The following is a 22,250-nucleotide window of genomic DNA, read 5'->3' as shown; positions in this document are numbered from 1 at the left end:
CAACAGACCTGTTGCTTAAAATTGAGACTATCCACATAGATGAGCAGGTCCAGCTGGCCCCTATTGATGCTGAGGCCCTTTATACAAGTCTCTCTGTGCCAGCTATTTCTGCACAACACTAGTTAAATCACCGATCCTGGTCATTGTGGCAGGTGCTGGCTGTATATGATCCTGCTGCGTACACTTCTCGCGCCCCACTAATGTACGATTACATCAGGGAGCCCTGAGAAGTCCATTTGTCCTGTGCTGCCATGAAATGCAATCACAGTTCTTAAGTAGAGATGTCCCGAACTATTCGCCGGCGAACATAGCTTGTTCGCGTTCGCCGCGGCGGGTGACCATATGCGATGTTCGGTCCGCCCCTATACGTCATCATTGAGCAAACTTTGACCCTGTACCTTACAGTCAGCAGACACATTCCAGCCAATCAGCAGCAGACCCTCCCTCCCAGACCCTCCCACCTCCTATCAAAAAGCAAGGACAGCATCCATCTTAGATTCATTCTGAAGCTGCAGTGTCACAAATTTGACTAAGTTGTAATCGCAATGCGATTAATGCAGGTTATATTAATCACATTTCGAATTCAACTTAGAGCTGGGTTCCTAATGGTTGTGTTGCTAGAATATAGCACTATATTCTCAATCTTCGTTATATTCTAGCAATACAACCATTAGGAACCCAGCTCTAAGGTATAGAAAGGGTTGTAGCCAGCTCACCTCAACGTCCTGCACGGCGGTGCACGGAGCGGACTCAAGCCAGTCCTTTTGGAAACAGGAGAAAATGAAAGAAATGCTCCAGCACTACGGTAGATAGTATGAAAGTCCCGGTCTTTAATGTCACCAAGAATCCAGGTGAGTACAGCAATCACAAAAAACACTGGTGTTCCCCGGATCTACGCGTTTCGAACTGTCGTGTTCTTAGTCATGATCCAGGATCATGACTAAGAACACGACAGTTCGAAACGCGTAGATCCGGGGAACCGGGGAACACCAGTGTTTTTTGTGATTGCTGTACTCACCTGGATTCTTGGTGACATTAAAGACCGGGACTTTCATACTATCTACCGTAGTGCTGGAGCATTTCTTTCATTTTCTCCTGAACCCAGCTCTAAGTTGAATTCGAAATGCGATTAATGCAGGTTATATTAATCGCATTGCGAATTCAACTTACCACACTCTGCGTCAACTACGTAATTTTCCATGGGAGTTTTGCCATGGATCCCCCTCCGGCATGCCACAGTCCAGGTGTTAGTCCCCTTGAAACAACTTTTCCATCACTATTGTGGCCTGAAAGAGTCCCTGTGGGTTTTAAAATTCGCCTGCCTATTGAAGTCTATGGCGGATACTATTCACAGATTTGTATTATCCGTAATCATATGTTCGTGCCGCAGCCTCGTAAAGATGATAGAACGGGTCCAATTCATGTCAGTTTCGCAGACAAGGATAGGACATTTCAACTGAAGTGAAAAAGAAAATGCGGACCGCAAATGGATACAGTCGTGTGCAGGAGGCAGCAGAGAGGGCCTCAGATTTGTGCCATGGATTCATGTGTTAGATTATTTACACATCCATTACGTGTGAACAAGACACTCAGAGGCTGAATACGTGGAATATGCTCCGCATGATAGCAGTACTTCCCAGAGCGAACGCTGCTCCTGTGACAAGAGCTCACAGCATTACAATGATTTATAATGCTGCGTGTTGCTGCCTGACCTCGGCTTCACTGAACTGTACTGACAGCATTATGTGAGTACAATTCAGTACAGCTGCGGTCAGGCAGCAACACAGCCACGAGTCTGTGTCACAGGAGCAGCGTTCAGTCCAGGCAAAAAACTACCGTCACACAGAGAATATTTCATGGACTGAATACGCTCGTGTTAAACTGGCCTTAAGGGGTTGTGTCACTTCAGCAAGGGGCATTTATCATGTACAGACAGTTAATACAAGACGCTTACTAATGTATTGTGATTGTCCATATTGCTTCCTTTGCTGGCTGGATTCGTTTCCATGGTTACGACCACCCTGCAATCCATAAACGGTGGCCGTGCTTGCACACTATAAGAAAAAGTGCAGCCTCTCTGGTGGCCCGAACGTTAGAGCTCACATAGGCTGGTGCTTTTTTCTATAGTGTACAAGCATGGCCACCGCTGATGGATTGCAAGGTGGTCGTAACCATGGAAACATTAGTAAATGCGTTGTATTAAAGGGTTTCTGTCATGCAAAATAACGTTATGTATCTGGCTGACATTAGCGATGTACATAACAGTGTTCTTTATAACTCCCTGCCTGCCGCCGTTCTCGTAAAATAAAGACTTTTATAATATGCCAATGAGCCTCAAGGTGCTATTAGGGCGTTGCTTCAGCACCTAGAGGCTCGGTCTACGCACCCTTTGGCACGCCCAGGTCCAGTTGATTGACTTTCGAGTTCTCCTCAGTGTCCCGTAAATCCCGCGCCGTCCAGTTTAGTATTCGGTGCACCTGCGCCGAAGGAAGCCGGCAGCAGGAGCTAGTCCTTCACTCACTGCGCCTGCGCCGAAGGAAGCCGGTAGCAGGAGCGCGTCCTTCACTCACTGCGCCTGCGCCGAATACTAAGGCTACTTTCACACCTGCGTTAGGTGCGGATCCGTCTGGTATCTGCACAGACGGATCCGCACCTATAATGCAAACGCTTAGATCCGTTCAGAACGGATCCGTTTGCATTACCATGAACAAAAAAAATAAAAATAAATTTTCAATGGGGGACGGATCCGTTTGAAAATTGAGCCATATTGTGTCAACTTCAAACGGATCCGTCCCTATTGACATACATTGTAAGTCTGGACGGATCCGTTTGCCTCCGCACGGCCAGGCGGACACCCGAACGCTGCAAGCAGCGTTCAGGTGTCCGCCTGCTGAGTGGAGGCTGAACGCTGCCAGACTGATGCATTCTGAGCGGATCCGCATCCATTCAGAATGCATTGGGGCAGTACGGATGCGTTCAGGGCCGCTTGTGAGAGCCTTCAAACGGAGCTCACAAGCGGAGCCCCGAACGCTAGTGTGAAAGTAGCCTAAAAGTGACGGCGCAGGCACAGGATTTACAGGACACTGAGGAGAACTCGAAAGTCAATCAACTGGACCTGGGCGTGCCAAAGGGTGCGTAGACAGAGCCTCTAGGTGCTGAAGCAACGCCCTAATAGCACCTAGAGGCTCATTGGCATATTATAAAAGTCTTTATTTACGAGAACGGCGGCAGGCAGGGAGTTATAAAGAACACTGTTATGTACACCGCTAATGTCAGCCAGATACATAACGTTATTTCTCATGACATCACGGATGCGGACCTATTCACTTCAATGGGTCCGCAAATCCGGAGATGCAGAATGGTTCGGGACGGAAGCACGGAACGGAACCCTACGGAAGCACTACAGAGTGCTTCCGTGGGGTTTGTCCCGTACTTACATTCCGCAAAAAAATTTAACATGTCCTATCTTTTTGCGGAACAGCCAGATTGCGGACCCATTAAAGTGAATGGATACACAATCTGCTGCGGCTGCCCTGCGGTGGGTGTTTGTGCAAATTGCGGGCCGCAGCACGGCCACGGGGCACACACGTTCGTGTGTAAGAGGCCAAAATGCCACTTGTTGAAGTGAAACAACATGCTGCGGTTTTATCTCCATCCAAAATTCCGGAACACTTGCCGGAATGCCGGATCCGGCATTTTCTCCCATTGAAATGCATTAATGCCTGATCCGTTTTTAATACCGGATCCGTTGCTCACGCTCAGACCGCAAAAAATGTGAAAATAATTAATGCCGGATCCGTTTTTCTGGATGACACCGGAGAGATGGATCCAGCATTTCAATGCATTTGTCAGACGGGTCAGGATCCTGATCCGTCTGACAAATGCCATCAGTTTGCACACATTTTGACGGATCTGGCAGGCAGTTCTGGCGACGAAGGAACTGCCTGCCGGAATCCTCTGCCCCAAGTGAGAAAGTACCCTAAGGGTCTCGCTGCCACCTTGCAGCCCACTGCCTGTTGTCAGGTCAGATCCGTCCCTGGTAACAGACTAGAAGACGGTGCCAGAGAAGAGAACTGCTTCTGAATTCACAGGGGCCTCCTGCCTTCCTGTAAGGCCTCATGCACCCGACCATGGTTTTGGTCCGCACCCATCCGTATTTTTTGCGGATCGGATATGGGGCCATTATTTTAATTTAAATAGGGCCGCAAAAGATGCAGACAACACACTTCCATTCAGTGGTCCCGAAAAAACCAGAACGTCCTATTCTTGTCTGTTTTCTATGTGGTGTATTTGTCCCCATTTCTCAGACCTAAAGGACGCAGGAGCTCTAGGTGACAAACCACACTAGGCATTGTCTGGCTGGGCATGCGCAGGATTGCAGTTCCACAACAGTTATTATTAGAAGCCCTGCACCATGCTTTCCGTAGACTTGCATTGACATTAGCCTCAGTACTTCACACGACCACCTCCATACACGTTATCCCGTCTCCTACCTCACTCACTGACCAAAGAAACTCTCCGCTTCCGACATACAAGCCGCCGCTGTCGCTTCCAGCCAATCAAAATTCACTATGAACACGCGTCACAGCACCTAGTAACCAAAGAGCAGAACTCTGCGAGCCTAGATGTCCGCTGCTGCGTACTGTCATACTAAACCCGATCGCCTGTCAGTCAATGACTGTGAGACTACGAGAAAATGGCCGCCGTGCCAAGTGACGAGAGACAAAAAAAGACCTAGTTGGAAAAGCGAAGGCGGAGATGATGTCACTGGAGCGACTCTCCTGGAAGTGTGATGTGGCTGAGAGGGGATCACCATGGTAAGTTGTGTACAGCTCTCATTCCCTTTGGTGCCTCATACTGTGTGCTCTGTGCATAGACGTATCTGCTGCTTATCATCAGTTACTACCCCCTGCACTGGGTCTGTGATGTAGTGGAGTGTGTGCACATACACTTAGTTAAAGGGGCTGTCCAGTATAAATGAAACTCCAGGGCCAGACAAGACTGTGTTAAAAAACAGCAACTTTGAATTTGCCCTATAATCCAGCACTGTGTCCTGTCACAGGCCCCTGCTGGACCAGAAAGGGTCACAAGACCGCTGAAGCCCCTTACTGACACCTCTGCCAGAGCGGCACCTTACTACTTAGTTGTAGTGGTCCTGTGAGAACAAGGCCATCAGGGACCATCAGATCCTTGGTGTTGGCAGGGTATTTACCAGTCCTACCTGCCCCTGGAGTTTCGTTTCTACCAGATAACTGCTTTAATAAAAAATTCCATTGTGTATTTTTCTAACTTCCTCAGGGGAATAATGTAAGGTTATGCATCTTGGTGGTAATAATCTCCGTGCTTCATATGTCCTAGCTAGGGGATGTAACACTGGGAGAGTCACTTATAGAGAAGGATTTGTCCTTGTAGATGGTAGATTATATAACGGCACACAATGTCAATCAGCTGCTTCTAAGACCACCAGGATATTGTCATGCATTAAACTAGAAATGGACTTGCGGGGCAGGGATGTAATATTACCACTTTACAAAGCGTTGGTGCGGCCTCATCTGGAATACGCAGTCCAGTTCTGGGCACCAGTCCATAGAAAGGATGCACTGCAGCTGGAAAAAGTACAGAAGAAAGCGACTAAACTGATAAGGGGCCTGGAGGGTCTTAGTTATGAAGAAAGATGAAAAGAATTAAATGTATTTAGTCTTGAGAAGAGACGTCTAAGGGGGACATGATTTAACCTGTACAAGTATATAAATGGGCCATACAAAAAATACGGTGAAAAACTGTTTCATGTAAAATTCCCTCAAAAGACAAGGGAGCACTGCCTCCGACTGAAGAAGAAAAAGTTCAGTTTCCAGAAGCGTCAAAGCTTCTTTACTGTAAGAACTGTGAATCTGTGGAATAGACTTCCTCAGGACGTGGCCACAGCAGGAACAGTGGACAGTTTCAAAAAGGGTTTAGGTGAATTCTTACAAGTAAAAAACATTAATGCTTATGAAAATGTGTAGAAATCTGAGTCTCACTTCCTTCTGGGATTCACGTCCCCACCGATCCCTTGGTTGAACTTGATGGACTTATGTCTTTTTTCAACCGCATTAACTATGTAACTATGAATTTTAGGAGTCTGCCTTGACTACATTTGTGCCAAATTGATCACCCATTGCACACCATTTTTTATGATCTCAACACTAGGGATGAGCGAAAGTGTGTTTTTTAAGTTTGGCGTACAAGGTTCAGGATATCCAAGAATTCCGTTATGAATTCCGCTACTACAGACCATAAGTTATGGTTAGTGGTAGCGGAATCCATAACGGAATTCTTAGATGACCCGAACCCGACCCTTGTACACCGAACTTGAAAACACAAGTTCGCTCATCCCTACTACACCTCATGGAGACCCGGCCTTAGACGTCTTCTTTGGTATTTGCCTGTTCCTCTTAGTGGGTGCAGTAGAGTCTTAGGGTGCTGCCACCCAGAGTTTTGTGCCTTCTCCTGACTTGATCAGTGCTATTTGTAGCATTTGTTAGGCATATTTGAGGGTATTTTGCTTACATAGTGTGTTTTACTACATGGCTTTGTTATGCCTTGCATGTGTTTTCTTTATTAATTTTATTAATTTTTTCATTAGGAAAGTATGTACCTCTGTAATGTATGTACCCCTGTGATGTATGTACCCCTGTGATGTTATTTCCTCTGGATTAGATCAGGGAATGTGATAAACCAACCTAAAAGATAGTTTTTTGGGAAGCTCTTAAAACTAGCTGTTGGGAATGAACCTGATTGGGTGTGGTAGTGCATTCCAAAGAACTGATGCAGCTCGAGAGAAGTCTTGGAGTTGGGACTAGGAGGTGCCACACCTGTGGTAAAGCTACCTGGCAGGCTGTTCCCTCCATTCACTGCCTACTCCATTGACTGTAATGGGATCCATCTGCTTTCTGCCTTAGGGCTCATGCACATGACCGTATGGCTTTTTCAGTATTTTGCGGTCCACAAAAAACGGATCCGCAAAAAATACGGATGACATGCGTGTGCATTCCGTTTTTTACGGAACATCTGGCCCCTAATAGAACAGTACTATCCTTGTCCGTTATGCGAACAATAATAGGACATGTTCTATCTTTGAACGGAAATACGGAAACGGAAGGCATACGGAATACCTTCCGTTTTTTTGCGGATCCACTGAAATGAATGGTTCCGTATACGGTCCTTATACGGAACGCAAAAAAACGGAACGTAAACGGGAAAAAAAAACTTTTGTGTGCATGAGCCCTTAAGTCCAAGGTTTCTGCAGGACAAAACCTGGTGGCAATTTTTGGCCAGACGAAACCTGGCACTCATGCCAGAAAGTGGCCGGATCCAATTATAGTCAATGGGCTCCAGCAGTGCACGGCCCTATGCCAGATAGAGAGGACTCCAGTAGGCTGCCCCTGTGCCGAAAAAGCCTACCGGATAGTTTTACTGCAGGAGTGAAAGTATTGTAAATCAGTGGTAGACGGGGATGAGGGAGGAGATGTTGGGGGATGTAGGGATGCGGAGAGCTTTGGGGGGTGAAAGTAAGAAGTCCTATACTGTATGGGCAACCAGTGCAATGACTGGCACAGGGTGGAGGCTTTGGTGTAGTGGTTGGACAGATGATTCTGGCTGCTGAGTTCAGGATAGACTGGAGAGGGTTTAGTGAAGGGGAAGACCAATTAGTGCTTAAAGAGGACCTTTCATTACAATAAAAAATCTAAACTAAGCATACAGACATGGAGAGCGGCGCCCAGGGATCTCCCTGCACTTACTATTATCCCTGGGCGCCGCTCCGTTCTCCCAGTATAGGCTCTGGTATCTTCAGATTTTTGGCTCAACTGGGAGGAGCCTGCTCTTGTTCTCCTGGGCGTCTCCTTCTCCCAGGCTGTAGTGCTGGCCAATCGCAGCGCTCAGCTCATAGCTTGAGAGGTTTTTTTCTCCCAGGCTATGAGCTGAGTGCTGCGATTGGCCAGCGCTACAGCCTGAGAGAAGGAGACGCCCAGGAGAACAAGAGCAGGCTCCTCCCAGTTGAGCCAAAAATCTGAAGATACCGGAGCCTATACCGGGAGAACGGAGCGGTGCCCAGGGACAATAGTAAGTGGAGATCCCTGGGCGCCGCTCTCCATGTCTGTATGCTTAGTTTAGATTTTTTTATTGTAATGAAAGGTCTTTAAATTAGTAGGACAAGTGACGTTCCTCTTCCTTTATACAGGTTTTCAGCATGTAATTTTTTGCTTTCAAAACCCTGCACAGTGATGTCATGTCTGTACAGGCAGCGTTTTTACATAATGTCATAGTTGGGGATGCCATTTATAGCTTTGCTTGCATGAGGGCAAAGTGCTTCTAACAAATGGGCAACGACTTAGTTTATTGCTTGCATGCATATTTACCTTTTATTACTTTTTTGAGATCTCACAAAAGCAGGAAGCAGAGGAAGGATGAGGGGGCAGAGATTGAAATATTTGCCAGATGTCAGAAAAAGTGCTGCTAACCCTGGGTCAGAAATGGTGCGTTGTCGTTGAGCTAAGGCTGCCGACGACTGATGGATTTTCTTTTGTTCATTTTTAAATATAGCTGGTTAGCTACAGCGTGTTAAATAACCTCGAAACGTCATTTTTATCATCAGCGACATTGTTGATCATCTCTTTTTGGGTATATTCACTGGACATATCACACTGTACATACGTCTGCCATTGATTCCCAAAGTAAAAACATATATATACGAACACAAGGACACTTTTGCATCAAGAAGATGTACACAGCGGATTAGAGTGTGGAGGCTGTACATAGGGAGGAAAGCACACACAAGGCAGGTTACATGGGGAAGACAGCAGCATCCTGGACACACAGGTCCAGCTGCTATTACTGGGAGGGAAATGCGGACGCAGGAAATGTCAAGCTAGGAGCAGGTTGGAAACTGAATATCAAGGGGTTTGAAAATGAATGAAGTAAACTTGCAGACTGAAACTCAAAGGGTTTGTCATGAGAAATAACGTTATGTATCTGGCTGACATTAGCGATGTGTTACAGTGTGCTTTATAACTCCCTGCCTGCCGCCGTTCTCCTAAAATAAAGACTTTAAAAATATGCCAATGAGCCTCTAGGTGCTATTAGGGCGTTGCTTCAGCACCTAGAGGCTCGGTCTACGCACCCTTTGGCACGCCCAGGTCCAGTTGATTGACTTTCGAGTTCTCCTCAGTGTCCCGTAAATCCCGCGCCTGCGCCGTCCAGTTTAGTATTAGGCGCAGTGAGTGAAGGACGCGCTCCAGCTGCCGGCCTGCGCCGAAGGAAGGAAGCCGGCAGCTGGAGCGTGTCCTTCACTCACTGCGCCTGCGCCGAATACTAAACTGGACGGCGCAGGCACGGGATTTACGGGACACTGAGGAGAACTCGAAAGTCAATCAACTGGACCTGGGCGTGCCAAAGGGTGCGTAGACCGAGCCTCTAGGTGCTGAAGCAACGCCCTAATAGCACCTAGAGGCTCATTAGCATATTTTAAAAGTCTTTATTTTAAGATAACGGCGGGCGGCAGGCAGGGAGTTATAAAGCGTACTGTTATGTACTGCTGACATTAACACACCGCTAATGTCAGCATATTTTAAGTTTCATTTAATGAATTGGTCTCTACATAATGGGAAGCCATCTGCAGTTACATGCAGTAGATCCCACGCACTGCTTTAGGCCTCTTTCACACGGGCGTTGCGGGAAAAGGTGCGGGTGCGTTGCGGGAACATGCGCAATTTTCCGCGCGAGTGCAAAACATTGTAATGCGTTTTGCACGCGCGTGAGAAAAATCGGCATGTTTGGTACCCAAACCCGAACTTCTTCACAGAAGTTCGGGCTTGGGATCGGTGTTCTGTAGATTGTATTATTTTCTTAGTTATAAGGGAAAATAATAGCATTCTGAATACAGAATGCATAGTACAATAGCGCTGGAGGGGTTAAAAAAAATAAATAAAATTTTTTAACTCCCCTTAATCCACTTGCTCGCGATGCCCGGCTTCTCTTCTTTGCTGTGTACAGGATAGGACCTGTGGTGACGTCACTCCGGTCATCACATGGTCCATCACATGATCTTTTACCATGGTGATGGATCATGTGATGACCGGAGTGACGTCACCACAGGTCCTTTTCCTGTACACAGCAAAGAAGAAGACAGAAGAGAAGCCGGGCTGCGCGAGCAAGTGGATTAAGGTGAGTTAAATTATTATTATTATTATTTTTTAACCCCTTCAGCGCTGTTTTACTATGCATTCTGTATTCAGAATGCTATTATTTTCCCTTATAACCATGTTATAAGGGAAAATAATAAAGATCGGGTCCCCATCCCGATCGTCACCTAGCAACCGTGCGTGAAAATCGCACCGCATCCGCACTTGCTTGCTAATGCTTGCGATTTTCACCCAGCCCCATTCACTTCTATGGGGCCTGCGTTGCGTGAAAAACACACAAAATAGAGCTTGCTGCGATTTTCATGCAACGCACAAGTGATGCGTGAAAATCACTGCTCATGTGCACAGCCCCATAGAAATGAATGGGTCCGGATTCAGTGCGGGTGCAATGCATTCAACTCACGCATTGCTCCCGCGCGGAAAACTCGCCCGTGTGAAAGGGGCCTTAGTCTCATTCACTTGTGTAAACCTGTGATCACCGGCCGTGGTCTCCAGGAAATTCACAGACCCAATCCGCCATTTGAAATAGCCCTAAGGCTAAATGCGCACGATCAGGATTGCGTGCAGATTTTCTGTGTGGAAAATCCGCACCGTATGTCATGTACATTGTATTCCATGAGAATTTGAAATTCTCAATGCACACGATGCAGATTTTTTTTTCGCGCGGATTTTGACCTGTGGTGCGGATTTTAAAATCTGCAGCATGTCAATTATATTTTTATTTTATTTTTTCCTGACCGGATTTTCTCCATTCACTTAGTAAAATCCACACCAAATCCGCATGCAAATCGGACAATTGGTGCGGATTGACTGCACGGATTTGCCTGCAAACACCTGCGGATTTCAGTGCGAATCCGCACATGAATCCTGAACGTGTGCATGTACCCTAAGGCCCCTTTCACACGGGCGAGTATTCCGCGCGGATGCGATGCGTGAGTTGAACGCATTGCACCCGCACTGAATACCGACCCATTGATTTCTATGGAGCTGTTCACATGAGCGGTGATTTTCACGCATCACTTGTGCGTTGCGTGAAAATCGCAGCATGCTCTATATTCTGCGTTTTTCACGCAACGCAGGCCTCATAGAAGTGAATGGGGTTGCGTGAAAATCGCAAGCATCCGCAAGCAAGTGCGGATGCGGTGCGATTTTCACGCACGGTTGCTAGGAGACGATCGGGATGGGGACCCAATCATTAATATTTTCCCTTATAACATGGTTATAAGGGAAAATAATAGCATTCTGAATACAGAATGCATAGTAAAACAGCGCTGGAGGGGTTAAAAAAAATATAAAAAAATTAAACTCACCTTAATCCACTTGTTCGCGCAGCCGGCATCTCCTTCTGTCTTTAACTGTGAGCAATAGGACCTTTGATGACGTCACTACGCTCATCACATGATCCATCACCATGGTGATGGATCATGTGATGAACGCAGTGACATCATCAAAGGTCCTATTGCTCACAGTCAAAGACAGAAGGAGATGCCGGCTGCGCGAACAAGTGGATTAAGGTGAGTTTAATTTTTTTATATTTTTTTTAACCCCTCCAGCGCTGTTTTACTATGCATTCTGTATTCAGAATGCTATTATTTTCCCTTATAACCATGTTATAAGGGGAAATAATACAATCTACAGAACACCGATCCCAAGCCCGAACTTCTGTGAAGAAGTTCAGGTTTGGGTACCAAACATGCGCGATTTTTCTCACGCGCGTGCAAAACGCATTACAATGTTTTGCACTCGCGCGGAAAAATCGCGGGTGCTCCCGCAACGCACCCGCACCTTTTCCCGCAACGCCTGTCTGAAAGAGGCCTAAGGGTGCTATAGGGCTTACTTTTTGCAATTACTGGTATGTCTTTTGCTCAAAAAGGTATTCAAAAACACCAGACTTAGGCCTCATGCACATGACCGTTGTTTTGGTCCGCATCCGAGCCGCAGTTTTTGAGGCTTGGATGCGGACCCTTTCACTTCAATGGGGCCGCAAAAGATGCGGACAGCACTCCGTGTGCTGTCCGCGTCCGTTGCTCCATTCAGTGGTCCACAAATAAAATATAACCTGTCCTATTGTTGTCCGTTTTGTGGACAAGAATAGGCAGTTATATTAATGGCTGTCCATGCCGTTCCGCAAATTGCGGAACGCACACGGATGTCATCCGTGTTTTGCGGAACGCAAAACACACAACGGTCGTGTGCATGTAGCCTAAGGGTACTTTCACACTAGCGTTATTCTTTTCCGGCATTGAGTTCCGTCACAGGGACTCAATACCGGAAAAAAAATGATCAGTTTTGTCCTAATGCCACGTCTACACGACATTTGTCGCGCGACATTTTGTTGCACTAATGTCGCGCGACATTTTTATAATGGCAGTCTATGGTGTCGCACTGCAACATGGAACATACTGCGACGCAACAGTCGCAGAAAATCCGTTCGAGATGGATTTTTCTGCGACTGTTGCGTCGCAGTCGCTGCATGTTGCAGTGCGACACCATAGACTGCCATTATAAAAATGTCGCGCGACATGAGTGCAACAAAATGTTGCGCTGCAAATGTTGCAGTGTAGTTATGCCCTATTTGTCACGCGACAAATGTCGTTGTGTAGACGTAGCCTAATGCATTCTGAATGGAGAGCATTCTGTTCAGTATGCATCAGAACACTTGCCGGAATGCCCGATCCAGCATTATTTTCCATTGAAATGCATTAATGCTGGATCCGGCACCAAGTGTAACGGCAAAACGGATCCGGCTTTCCTGTCTGCGCATGCGCAGACCTTTAAAAATGCAAAATAAATAAATACTGGAACCGTTTTTCCAGATGACACCAGAGAGACGGATCCGGTGTTTCAATGCATTTGTTAGACGTATCCGGATTCGTCTACAAATGCTATCCGTTTGCACACGGATTTCCGGATCCTGCAGACAGTTGCAGCGACGGAACTGCCTGCCAGATCTTCACAACGCAAGTGTGAAAGTACCCTTAGGCTACATGCACACGAACGTTGTTTGTTTCCTTGTCCGTTCCGGTTTTTTTTTTTGCGGAGAGGATGCGGACCCATTCATTTCAATGAGTCTGCAAAAAATGCGGACAGCACACCGTGTGCTGTCCACATAAGTATGTCCGTTCTGTAGCCCCGCAAAAAAAATTGAACATGTCCTATTCTTGTCCATTTTAGGCATTGTTACAATGGATCCGCAAAAAAAAACGGATGGCATACGGATGTCATCCTTTCTTTTTTTTTTGCGGATCCACAATTTACAGACGCAAATCACATACGGTCGTGTGCATGTAGCCTTAAGCAGCAGTTTTTTTTTGCATGGCTTGTGTTCTTATATAGGAAAGTAAATACCCCCCTATAATGTATCTTCCTCTTTACAGCAGTATCGGAAAAATGCATTCATTCTAAAAAAAGGAGCCATGCAGCAACACCATTTGAAAAAATGCAACAGACAGCACTTAGCGGGAGATTTATCAAACTGGTGTAAAGTAGAACTGGCTTAGTTGCCTATTAGCAACCAATTGGATTCCAGCTTTCATTTTCCAAAGGAGCTGTGAAAAACCCATAATAATGCGGACATACGGACACGGAATGCAAACAGAGTAATTTCCGTTTATTTGCAGCCCCATTGAAATGAATAGTTCCGCACTCGGGCGTTTAAACTTTTTTTCTAGTCTGCAAAATACGGATACTGCCCTTGTGCGTTCTGCATTTTGCGGAACGGAATGTCCAGCCCATCATAGAACAGTCCTATCCCTGTCCGTAATACAGAGAATACGGAGAGCTCACAGTGTGCTGTGCACATCTTTTGCGGCCCCATTGAAGTGAACGGGTCCGCATCCAACCTGCAAGAAAATGCGGATTGGATGCAGATAATAAATACGTTTGGGTGCATGAGCCCGTACACTGACATAATGCTGTCAGTGTAATACAATAGATTCCAGGACTCTCAAGGCTAGGCTACATTTACACGAACGTATTTTGTTTCCGTGTCCGTTCCGTTTTTTTGTGGGATTGGATAAGGACCCATTCATTTCAATGGGTCCGCAAAACATGCAGACAGCACACCGTGTGGTGTCCGCATCCGTATGTCCGTTCCGTAGCCCCGCAAAAACTATAGAACATGTCCTATTCTTGTCCTTTTTGCGAACAAGGATAGGCATTGTTACAGTGGATCCCAAAAAAAATGTATGCAACACAGATGTCACACAGACGTCATCCGTATTTTTTGCGGACCGCAAAATACATACGGTCGTGTGCATGTAGCCTTACACAGCATTATAAATCAGTATAAGGCCTCATGCACACGACCGTTGTTTTATTCTGTGTCCGTTGTTCCGTTTTTCGTGATTTTCTGCGGACCCATTGACTTTCAATGGGTCCGTTGAAAACTCGGCTAATGCACCGTTTGTCATCCGTCATCCGTATATTATATTAAAAAAATATAACCTGTCCTATTATTTTCACGGAAAACGGTTCGCGGACTCATTCAAGTCAATGGGATCGCTAAAAAACACGGAGGCACACAAGATTGTCATCCGCGTCCGTTTTTTTCCTATCATTTGCATGGCAAACCTGTCTTAGATTTTTTTTTTTACTTTCCTTTATGTCTGGTGATCCACCAAAAATAAAGGAAGACACACGGAAACAAAAGCGGAACAACGGATCACGGAACAACGGAACCCCATTTTGCGGAACGGAACACAACAACGGTCGTGTGCATGAGGCCTTATGCTGTGTGATCCTGTCAGATGAGCGGAGGTCAGAACTGGACATCACACTGGACATCACCTCGTATTCAACTCGCTCGTGTGTTTGGCCTTAGGGTTCTCTCTACCGCATATGAGGAGATCAGTATTCTAGAAGACACATGATATTGGGCCACCTTGTTACAGATGGGATAGATTACCTGTAGTCAGCCGGGGACTACAGCAGTCAGTATAGTTCTCTGACTTCCAGCAGGCACCAGCAGCTAATATCTAGGCACGTGGACACCTTGGTCCAGGGATTTGCCCAACCTTTCCTTAATTTACATCAGAAAGGACACACATTGTAGAATTGTCTATCCCAGCCCTGGAAACCTGAAGAGCGGTCACTGTAGCCACGTTCCCGATGTATCCGCTTCCTCCACACTTTATTTTCAGGTGGTGCTGTAAGCTCGTATTGTCTCCTTATGCCCATAAAAGTGAGATACTGTGAACACAATCTCTTATGGTATCTATCACCAACTTTAGAGGCCGTGATGACAAGATTCACAGTGTGCATCTGTTGTGCGGTGTCTCACGGGAATTTCACATTATTGTAAAAACACATTTATGAAGGCATCTTGGTTACTTTTGTTCTACGTTTGCAAAATAGATCATGAGCACAAATTTTAAAAGGACAGTCTCTTTATAATAAAGCCATAAAAGCTTTCATTTGGTTGTCTTAGGGCCAGCTACACTCAGGCCAGACTCGTTCGCTGTGTGTGAGTGATTTCTCGTGGAATCAGAAGAAATCTACTCATTTGTTCTGACTGCATTATGTCAGAACAGTGGGAAAAAAAAGTTATGGCTGTCCTAGGCCAGTCTCAGAAAAGTGTATTCAGTTTGGGAAACGCACTCCAATAGTATTTCCCAGGCAAAAAAATGCTCTTCCGATGTGAACTCACAGCATTATAATGATTTATGACAGTGAGTCCGCTGAACTGTGGTCACATAATGTCATGACTACATTTCAGTAAATCCACAGCTAGACAGGAATTACAGTATCATTAAAAGGTTTTCCGAGACTTTAATACTGATGACCTATCTCTGGATAGGTCATCAGTATCTGAGCGGTGGAGGTACCACACCCGGAACCCCGACCGATCAGCTGTTTGAGAATGCATCGTCAGTCCAGTGAGCACCACAACCTTCTCTCAGTTCACCAAGCACAGTGTCGTACATTATATAGCGGCTGTGCTTGGTATGAAGCTCAGCCCCATTCACTTCAATGGTGCTGAGCTGCTCCTAGACCATGTGAGCGATGAACGCGTCATCACACGGCCAAGGAAAAGCTGGAGAAAGCTGCGGCACTACTGCGCGCACGACCCCCACCAATCAGATACTGATGGGTTGGATCGGTCATCAGTATTAAAGTCTCGGAAAACCACTTTAATCATTAAGATGGTCCAAGTTCATCAGAGGATCAGTGTTCAGTCTAGGGAATATTTTTCCCACGTGGAGCGTGTTTCCTTGAGTGAATACGCCAGTCTGAAACTGGACTTGATGTGGCGCCCCATAAAATGTAACAAATGTTAGGAATATCTGGCTTCACCCTGTTTATATTGACCATGAGGCTTGAAACATGTAAGCAGGCTGTGTGGTCTTCCTAGCGTCGCCCTCGATTAGGGGGGGTCTTTATAGGGTTTGGAAAACCCCTTTAAGTTTGATGGAAATACTATTTTGTTGCTGGTGAAATCGGAAATAGATTAGGACCGTATGAGGACTTTCCGAACGTTTCTGTATTCTCATCAGTTACTGGGTGTATAAAGGTGGCAATAAGCACATAATGACCATGGAAATCTCAGTGATATTCTATGAGCACACCATGAAACCAGAGCCATTTTTGTAATAAAACACGGTAGTAGGGTAAGTGGTCACCTCTCTATCTATTGTATATAACAGTAATTTTCATTTCTGCAATTTTAAGGACATGTAGAACCATGAGAAAGACATCTTGTCTTCAAACACCTATGGCTGTTGTTTCCCACTGACCTTGTCGCGATAAGAGCTCAGATACTTCCTGGACATAGACTTTCAGTCTTAAGTGGCAGAAGATTTTATGAGATGAGCAAAACCGTTAGCGGAATAGTGACAGCCAGCTAAGAGACTCTTAAAAGCTTTCTTAAGAAAGATAGTGTGAGTGCTCAAAATATGGGAATCTGAAGAATACAGCGTAGGAGGAGGTTATTGAAATTTTATTTCTTTTTGCACTCATGCATAGTTGTATTACTGGTCTGTGATGTAATGCAGTGCCCATGGAACTCTGTGGGACCATAACGTATCTTCACATTTCTCACATTTTTTCCCTCGCAGGTTCTGTAAGAGAGTAGTGAAGTGGGTAAGCTGCAGGCCGAGGATCCAGAGCCAGCACTCCTAGAGCTCTGCAGCCAGAGCCCAATTCGTAATGTACCTTTTTGTTCATATCTGGTCTTAATTGGAAGGCCAATAAAATAATGGTGACTGGAGTGATCCCTATGGGCCTCTTTAGGGGGCATGGGATCACTCCTCATCATAAAGGCAGAAGTTTATGGCTGCACTCGCCTTTATCGTCGAAACCATTGTAGTTTCTGCCCCAGTTTTTCACTTTGGATGCCATGAACTAGCATGTTGTTTAGCCCAATTGTATGGAGTCATTCGGACACCGCATCAAGAAGGGAAATTCCAACCAACAGAGTTCGCTCCAAAATTCGCACCTAATGGAGATATAGTAGGGGACTGCTGTGAAAATGGAAGATACTATTAGAGAGTTTTACACTCGGGCAGCACCTGGCCTGAACATTGACCCATTAAAGTCGATTGATCAATGCACATGAGAAACTTTCTCTCTGAACCAAAGGTCTATGCCAAGAAAATTGTAGCAAGCAACATCCTGCGCCTATTTTCTTGTAAGACTCATTCAGCCAAGTGAGTGGGTCTGTGTGAAAATGGACAGCACACAGATGCCACTCATGTGTGGGCCACTTAAAGGGAGTCTGTCACCAGATTTTGACCTAATAGACCGCTTACATAGCGCTCTAGCATAGCAGTCTATGATTCTAATGGTACCTTTGATGTTTGCTTGTGAAGTTCCCCCAAGGCAAAAACGGACTTTTATTCATATGTAAATTAGGGCTCGCAAGTGCCCAGGGCGGCGTTCACCTCGTTGGAGCCCAGGCTGTTCTGCCTCTTTTCGTCATATCCCCGCCCCTTCCTCTGCCCTCCCCGCTCTTCCTTTGCCCTCCCCGCTCTTCCTTTGCGTCCTCCTTCTCTGCAGCGAGATCCCGTTCCTGTGCTATCCATTGCTTGGCCGGGGCATGCGCACTGCGATGCCCAATTGTGGGTGTCTCTGGTCCGCCTCCTCGTTGCTGTTTCTCGCCGTAGGCTGGCGCATGCGTAGTAGCTACTGCGATGCCGTGCCCACAATGGGCATCGCAGTGCGCATGCCCCGGCCAAGCAATGGATAGTGCAGGCGCGGGATCTCGCTGCAGAGAAGGAGGACGCAAAGGAAGAGCGGGGCAGGCAGAGGAAGAGGCTGGGGCGGGGATATGACGAAAAGAGGCAGAACAGCCTGGGCTCCAACGAGGTGAACGCCGCCCTGGGCACTTGCGAGCCCTAATTTACATATGAATAAAAGTCAGTTTTTGCCTTGGGGGAACTTCACAAGCAAACATCAAAGGTACCATTAGAATCATAGACTGCTATGCTAGAGCACTATGTAAGTGGTCTATAAGGTCACAATCTGGTGACAGACTCCCTTTAAATGCTGATTGGTGTTTAGTGTGTAGGACATGGACGAGCACCTTATTGTCCATCTGAATTCAGCCTGAAGGGAAGAACTGTGTAAGCGTACCTGGTGTGATGGTCAGACAGGGTGCAGGACCGAAAAATCCATGTTTGAATGTCCCCAGTGCCAAGTGCTCAGGAGGTGGTCCCTTCATGTGCAGTGCGCCAGGCTCTGTACACTGAACTCTCCTCATCTCCTCTGCTCTGCTCTGCTCTGAGTGAACTCGGATGGGTTAGAAGAAACCACTTACTTTCTATGGAGATAGAAAACTATTTGTCCTACTTTCTGGACAAGAACAGAGATTTTAGGTCCCTCTTTCTTGGCAATGTTGGGAGTCTGAGAGGTCAAACCCTCACCTAAGGCCGGGTTCACATCACCGTTTAGTTTTATGTTCTTCTGATCCATCAGAAGAACATTAAAAAAAAGGGGGGATCCTGTATTTTAAGCATCCGTTATGCTCAGTTATGTACATATTGCATCCGTTTTAGCCACTTCTGTCTCAAATCCATTAAAAAAAATTCTTGCATGCCACATCGGAAGTACGGAAAATTAAGCTGTGATGTGAACCCGACCTAACTTGGGTCGTTGTGGGACATGATTAGCAATTAGTCTGTATGAAGTGTAAGCGTTCATTTTCAGCTGATAGCATATCGCCAGCACCATTTCCTATGATTATAGCTTTCCACACATCTGTCCCACTGGTTAATTTTTTTGGACATCCAGAGGTTTCCCTTCTTCTTCTGTTAATATTTATATGAAATTTGCAGAGGTGGATGTATCGATGACCTCCACAATATGGACATTCCTGCTTGTTCATGTTGAAAGATACATTAAGACATGAAGATGGAAGCCAGAAGTCTATTTCTTCTGGATCAGATAAGGCACAAGGTTAGACCCAGGAGAGATGATTCTGATAGCCGGGCTCTGGTATCCATTGCCTTGACAGCTTTCCAACTGGTGCCTGAGGCAATGCTAATGTTCTGTCTTCAGAGCATATCAAATGGTTACATTCAGTTTCAAGCTTCTAGTTCGGTATATCTGAGGTCAAAATGAAAGCGATCCTCATGTCCTTGAGTCTTTAACCAGGAGTTGCAGGGTGGTGAAGAACAATGGCACACAGCCTGCCGGTGGACCGTGTCTCATCTTGTATTTCTACATGTTTGACCTCACAAGTTCTTCACAAGAGGACCCCCAGTATAAAATGGCGAGCACATGCGATTTTTAAATAAGACATGTTTTATAGTCACCCATACAGCTTAAATTGCGGCAGGTATATAATATCCCTCTGCTGGGAACATGCAGAAACGAACCCTAGCTGTTTCCGTGAGGAAGTCCTCCTGGACAGCATTTGTGAATGTTTTCTTTCATAGGCTGCTTATATTCACATTTAGTTTTATGGTATCTACTCACCCATAAAATTATTTTTAGGTAATCAAACCTGCTCCCCAGAACTTTGGCTCCCATGACAGGATATCTTGAAAATAAAAAATGCTGATAGCTTTTATCCAAATTCCCTTATTTTACTGAAGTGAGAAAAATAAGGCCGCTTTCACACGAGCGAGCTTTCCTTCTGAAGGCTATGCATCCAGACCGAGTCCTGACCCATTCATGTCAATGCGTCTGTGCACGTGAGCATCGCTTCTCACTGACCATCTCTGCATTCAGGAGAAATCTCAGCATGTTCTCTATTGTCTGGTTTTCACACAGCTCTGACTCCATAGAAGTGAATGGGGCTTGCGTGAAAAACGGAAGACATTCCGATGCGTTTTTCACTGGTAGTTGCTAAGAGATGTTAAGGGTTATTCTTCTTATTTTAGTACAGGCATCTTTGAGAGCCATAACTTTCGGTTTTGTGGCATTTTTTGGTGATACATGGAATTCATTTTTTCCATTTTTATATTATTTTTATTTTTATACCCAGGAAAATTTAAAGGGAGTCTTTCACCTAAAATCACCATTATAGAACGCTAACACCAGGATCTCCATTACATTCCTCATATTAGAATGCTACCTTCCATATTGCTGTCCATCGCCGATTTTCTCAGAAAAACACTTTTATTCAATATGTTAATTAGCTTCTGAAGGTGCCCTGGGGCGGCGTTCATGCGGCCAGTGCCCAGGCCCCTCTGTGCTTTTCATACGAAACCCCTCCCCTTTCACCCCTCTGGCCCGCCCTAGGTTCTTCTCAGGCAGACCAAGAGGCTGCTTGAGGGCGCAGAGAAGGGGGGGGTGGCGCCAGGGCGGAAATTTATTTTAAAATTTTTATTTTTTAAATACATAACTTGTGGACTCACCTCCTCACAGGGCAGCACGCAGGCTCAGCAGCAGCACGGCATCGGCAACACAGACAGTCACGGCGTCAGGGGGGGTGTGACTGCCGAGTGGCACAGTGTAGACTAGGGAGCGGAGGTCTGGAGACTTGAGGCGGAGCTGTCTGTGCGGCCCACAGGGAGAAATGTATGTGGCACAGGGGGGTGAAATGGACATGATGGGGGGGGGGGGGGGGGGGAAATGGACAAGGTGGGGGGGGGGGGAGAAATGTGACAACATGGATGGAGGGGGGAGAAATGTGACAACATGGATGGAGGGGGGAGAAATGTGACAACATGGATGGAGGGAGGAGAAATGTGACAACATGGATGGAGGGGGAGAAATGTGACAACATGGATGGAGGGGGGAGAAATGTGGCAACATGGATGGATGGGGGAGAAATGTGGCAACATGGATGGAGGGGGGAGAAATGTGGCAACATGGATGGAGGGGGGAGAAATGTGGCAACATGGATGGAGGGGGGAGAAATGTGGCAACATGGATGGAGGGGGGAGAAATGTGGCAACATGGATGGAGGGGGGAGAAATGTGGCAACATGGATGGAGGGGGGAGAAATGTGGCAACATGGATGGAGGGGGGAGAAATGTGGCAACATGGATGGAGGGGGGAGAAATGTGGCAACATGGATGGAGGGGGGAGAAATGTGGCAACATGGATGGAGGGGGGAGAAATGTGGCAACATGGATGGAGGGGGGAGAAATGGGGCAACATGGATGGAGGGGGGAGAAATGGGGCAACATGGATGGAGGGGGGAGAAATGGGGCAACATGGATGGAGGGGGGAGAAATGGGGCAACATGGATGGAGGGGGGAGAAATGGGGCAACATGGATGGAGGGGGGAGAAATGGGGCAACATGGATGGAGGGGGGAGAAATGGGGCAACATGGATGGAGGGGGGAGAAATGTGACAACATGGATGGAGGGGGGAGAAATGTGACAACATGGATGGAGGGGGGAGAAATGTGACAACATGGATGGAGGGGGGAGAAATGTGAGGGCTGATGTGACAGGTGATTTGACATGGAGGGGGAGAAATGTGACATGGAGGGGGAGAAATGTGACATGGAGGCCTTGAGGGGGAGAAATGTGACATGGGGGGCTGATGGCTGACATGGGGGCATGATGGCTGACATGGGGGTTGATCTGAGGCATTGGGGATCGGATCTGAGGCCTGATTAACATTGGGGGTCTGATTGCTGGTCTGACCTGTGTAATGGGAATTTTTTTTCTTTT

General features: G+C 46.5%; 2 protein-coding genes across 3 annotated transcripts in view; one reads left to right on the top strand and one right to left on the bottom strand.

Annotated features, from left to right (window-relative positions):
* Window positions 1–4,576, bottom strand: part of XRCC4 (X-ray repair cross complementing 4) — a 431,955-nt gene extending 427,379 nt beyond the window's left edge. The window contains exon 1 of one of the 2 annotated variants that reach the window (XM_040421507.1): window positions 4,507–4,576. The gene's annotated coding sequence lies outside the window, so the exon portion shown is untranslated. Of the gene's footprint in view, window positions 1–4,497 lie in introns of both variants that reach the window. The other variant, XM_040421508.1, reaches the window with a different exon arrangement.
* Window positions 4,577–4,720: 144 nt separating this feature from the next.
* The window catches only part of TMEM167A (transmembrane protein 167A), a 39,273-nt gene continuing 21,743 nt past the window's right edge, over window positions 4,721–22,250 (top strand). Inside the window, exon 1 of the mRNA XM_040421509.1 lies at window positions 4,721–4,817. Coding sequence (XP_040277443.1) covers window positions 4,815–4,817 — 3 coding nt within the window. The 5' untranslated portion in view covers window positions 4,721–4,814. The remainder of the gene's footprint in view (window positions 4,818–22,250) is intronic.

This window comes from Bufo bufo, chromosome 2, assembly GCF_905171765.1.
Source record: "Bufo bufo chromosome 2, aBufBuf1.1, whole genome shotgun sequence".
NCBI lineage: Eukaryota > Metazoa > Chordata > Amphibia > Anura > Bufonidae > Bufo > Bufo bufo.
Note: the sequence above shows the minus strand (reverse complement) of the source record. Positions and strands in the feature narration are given on the sequence as shown.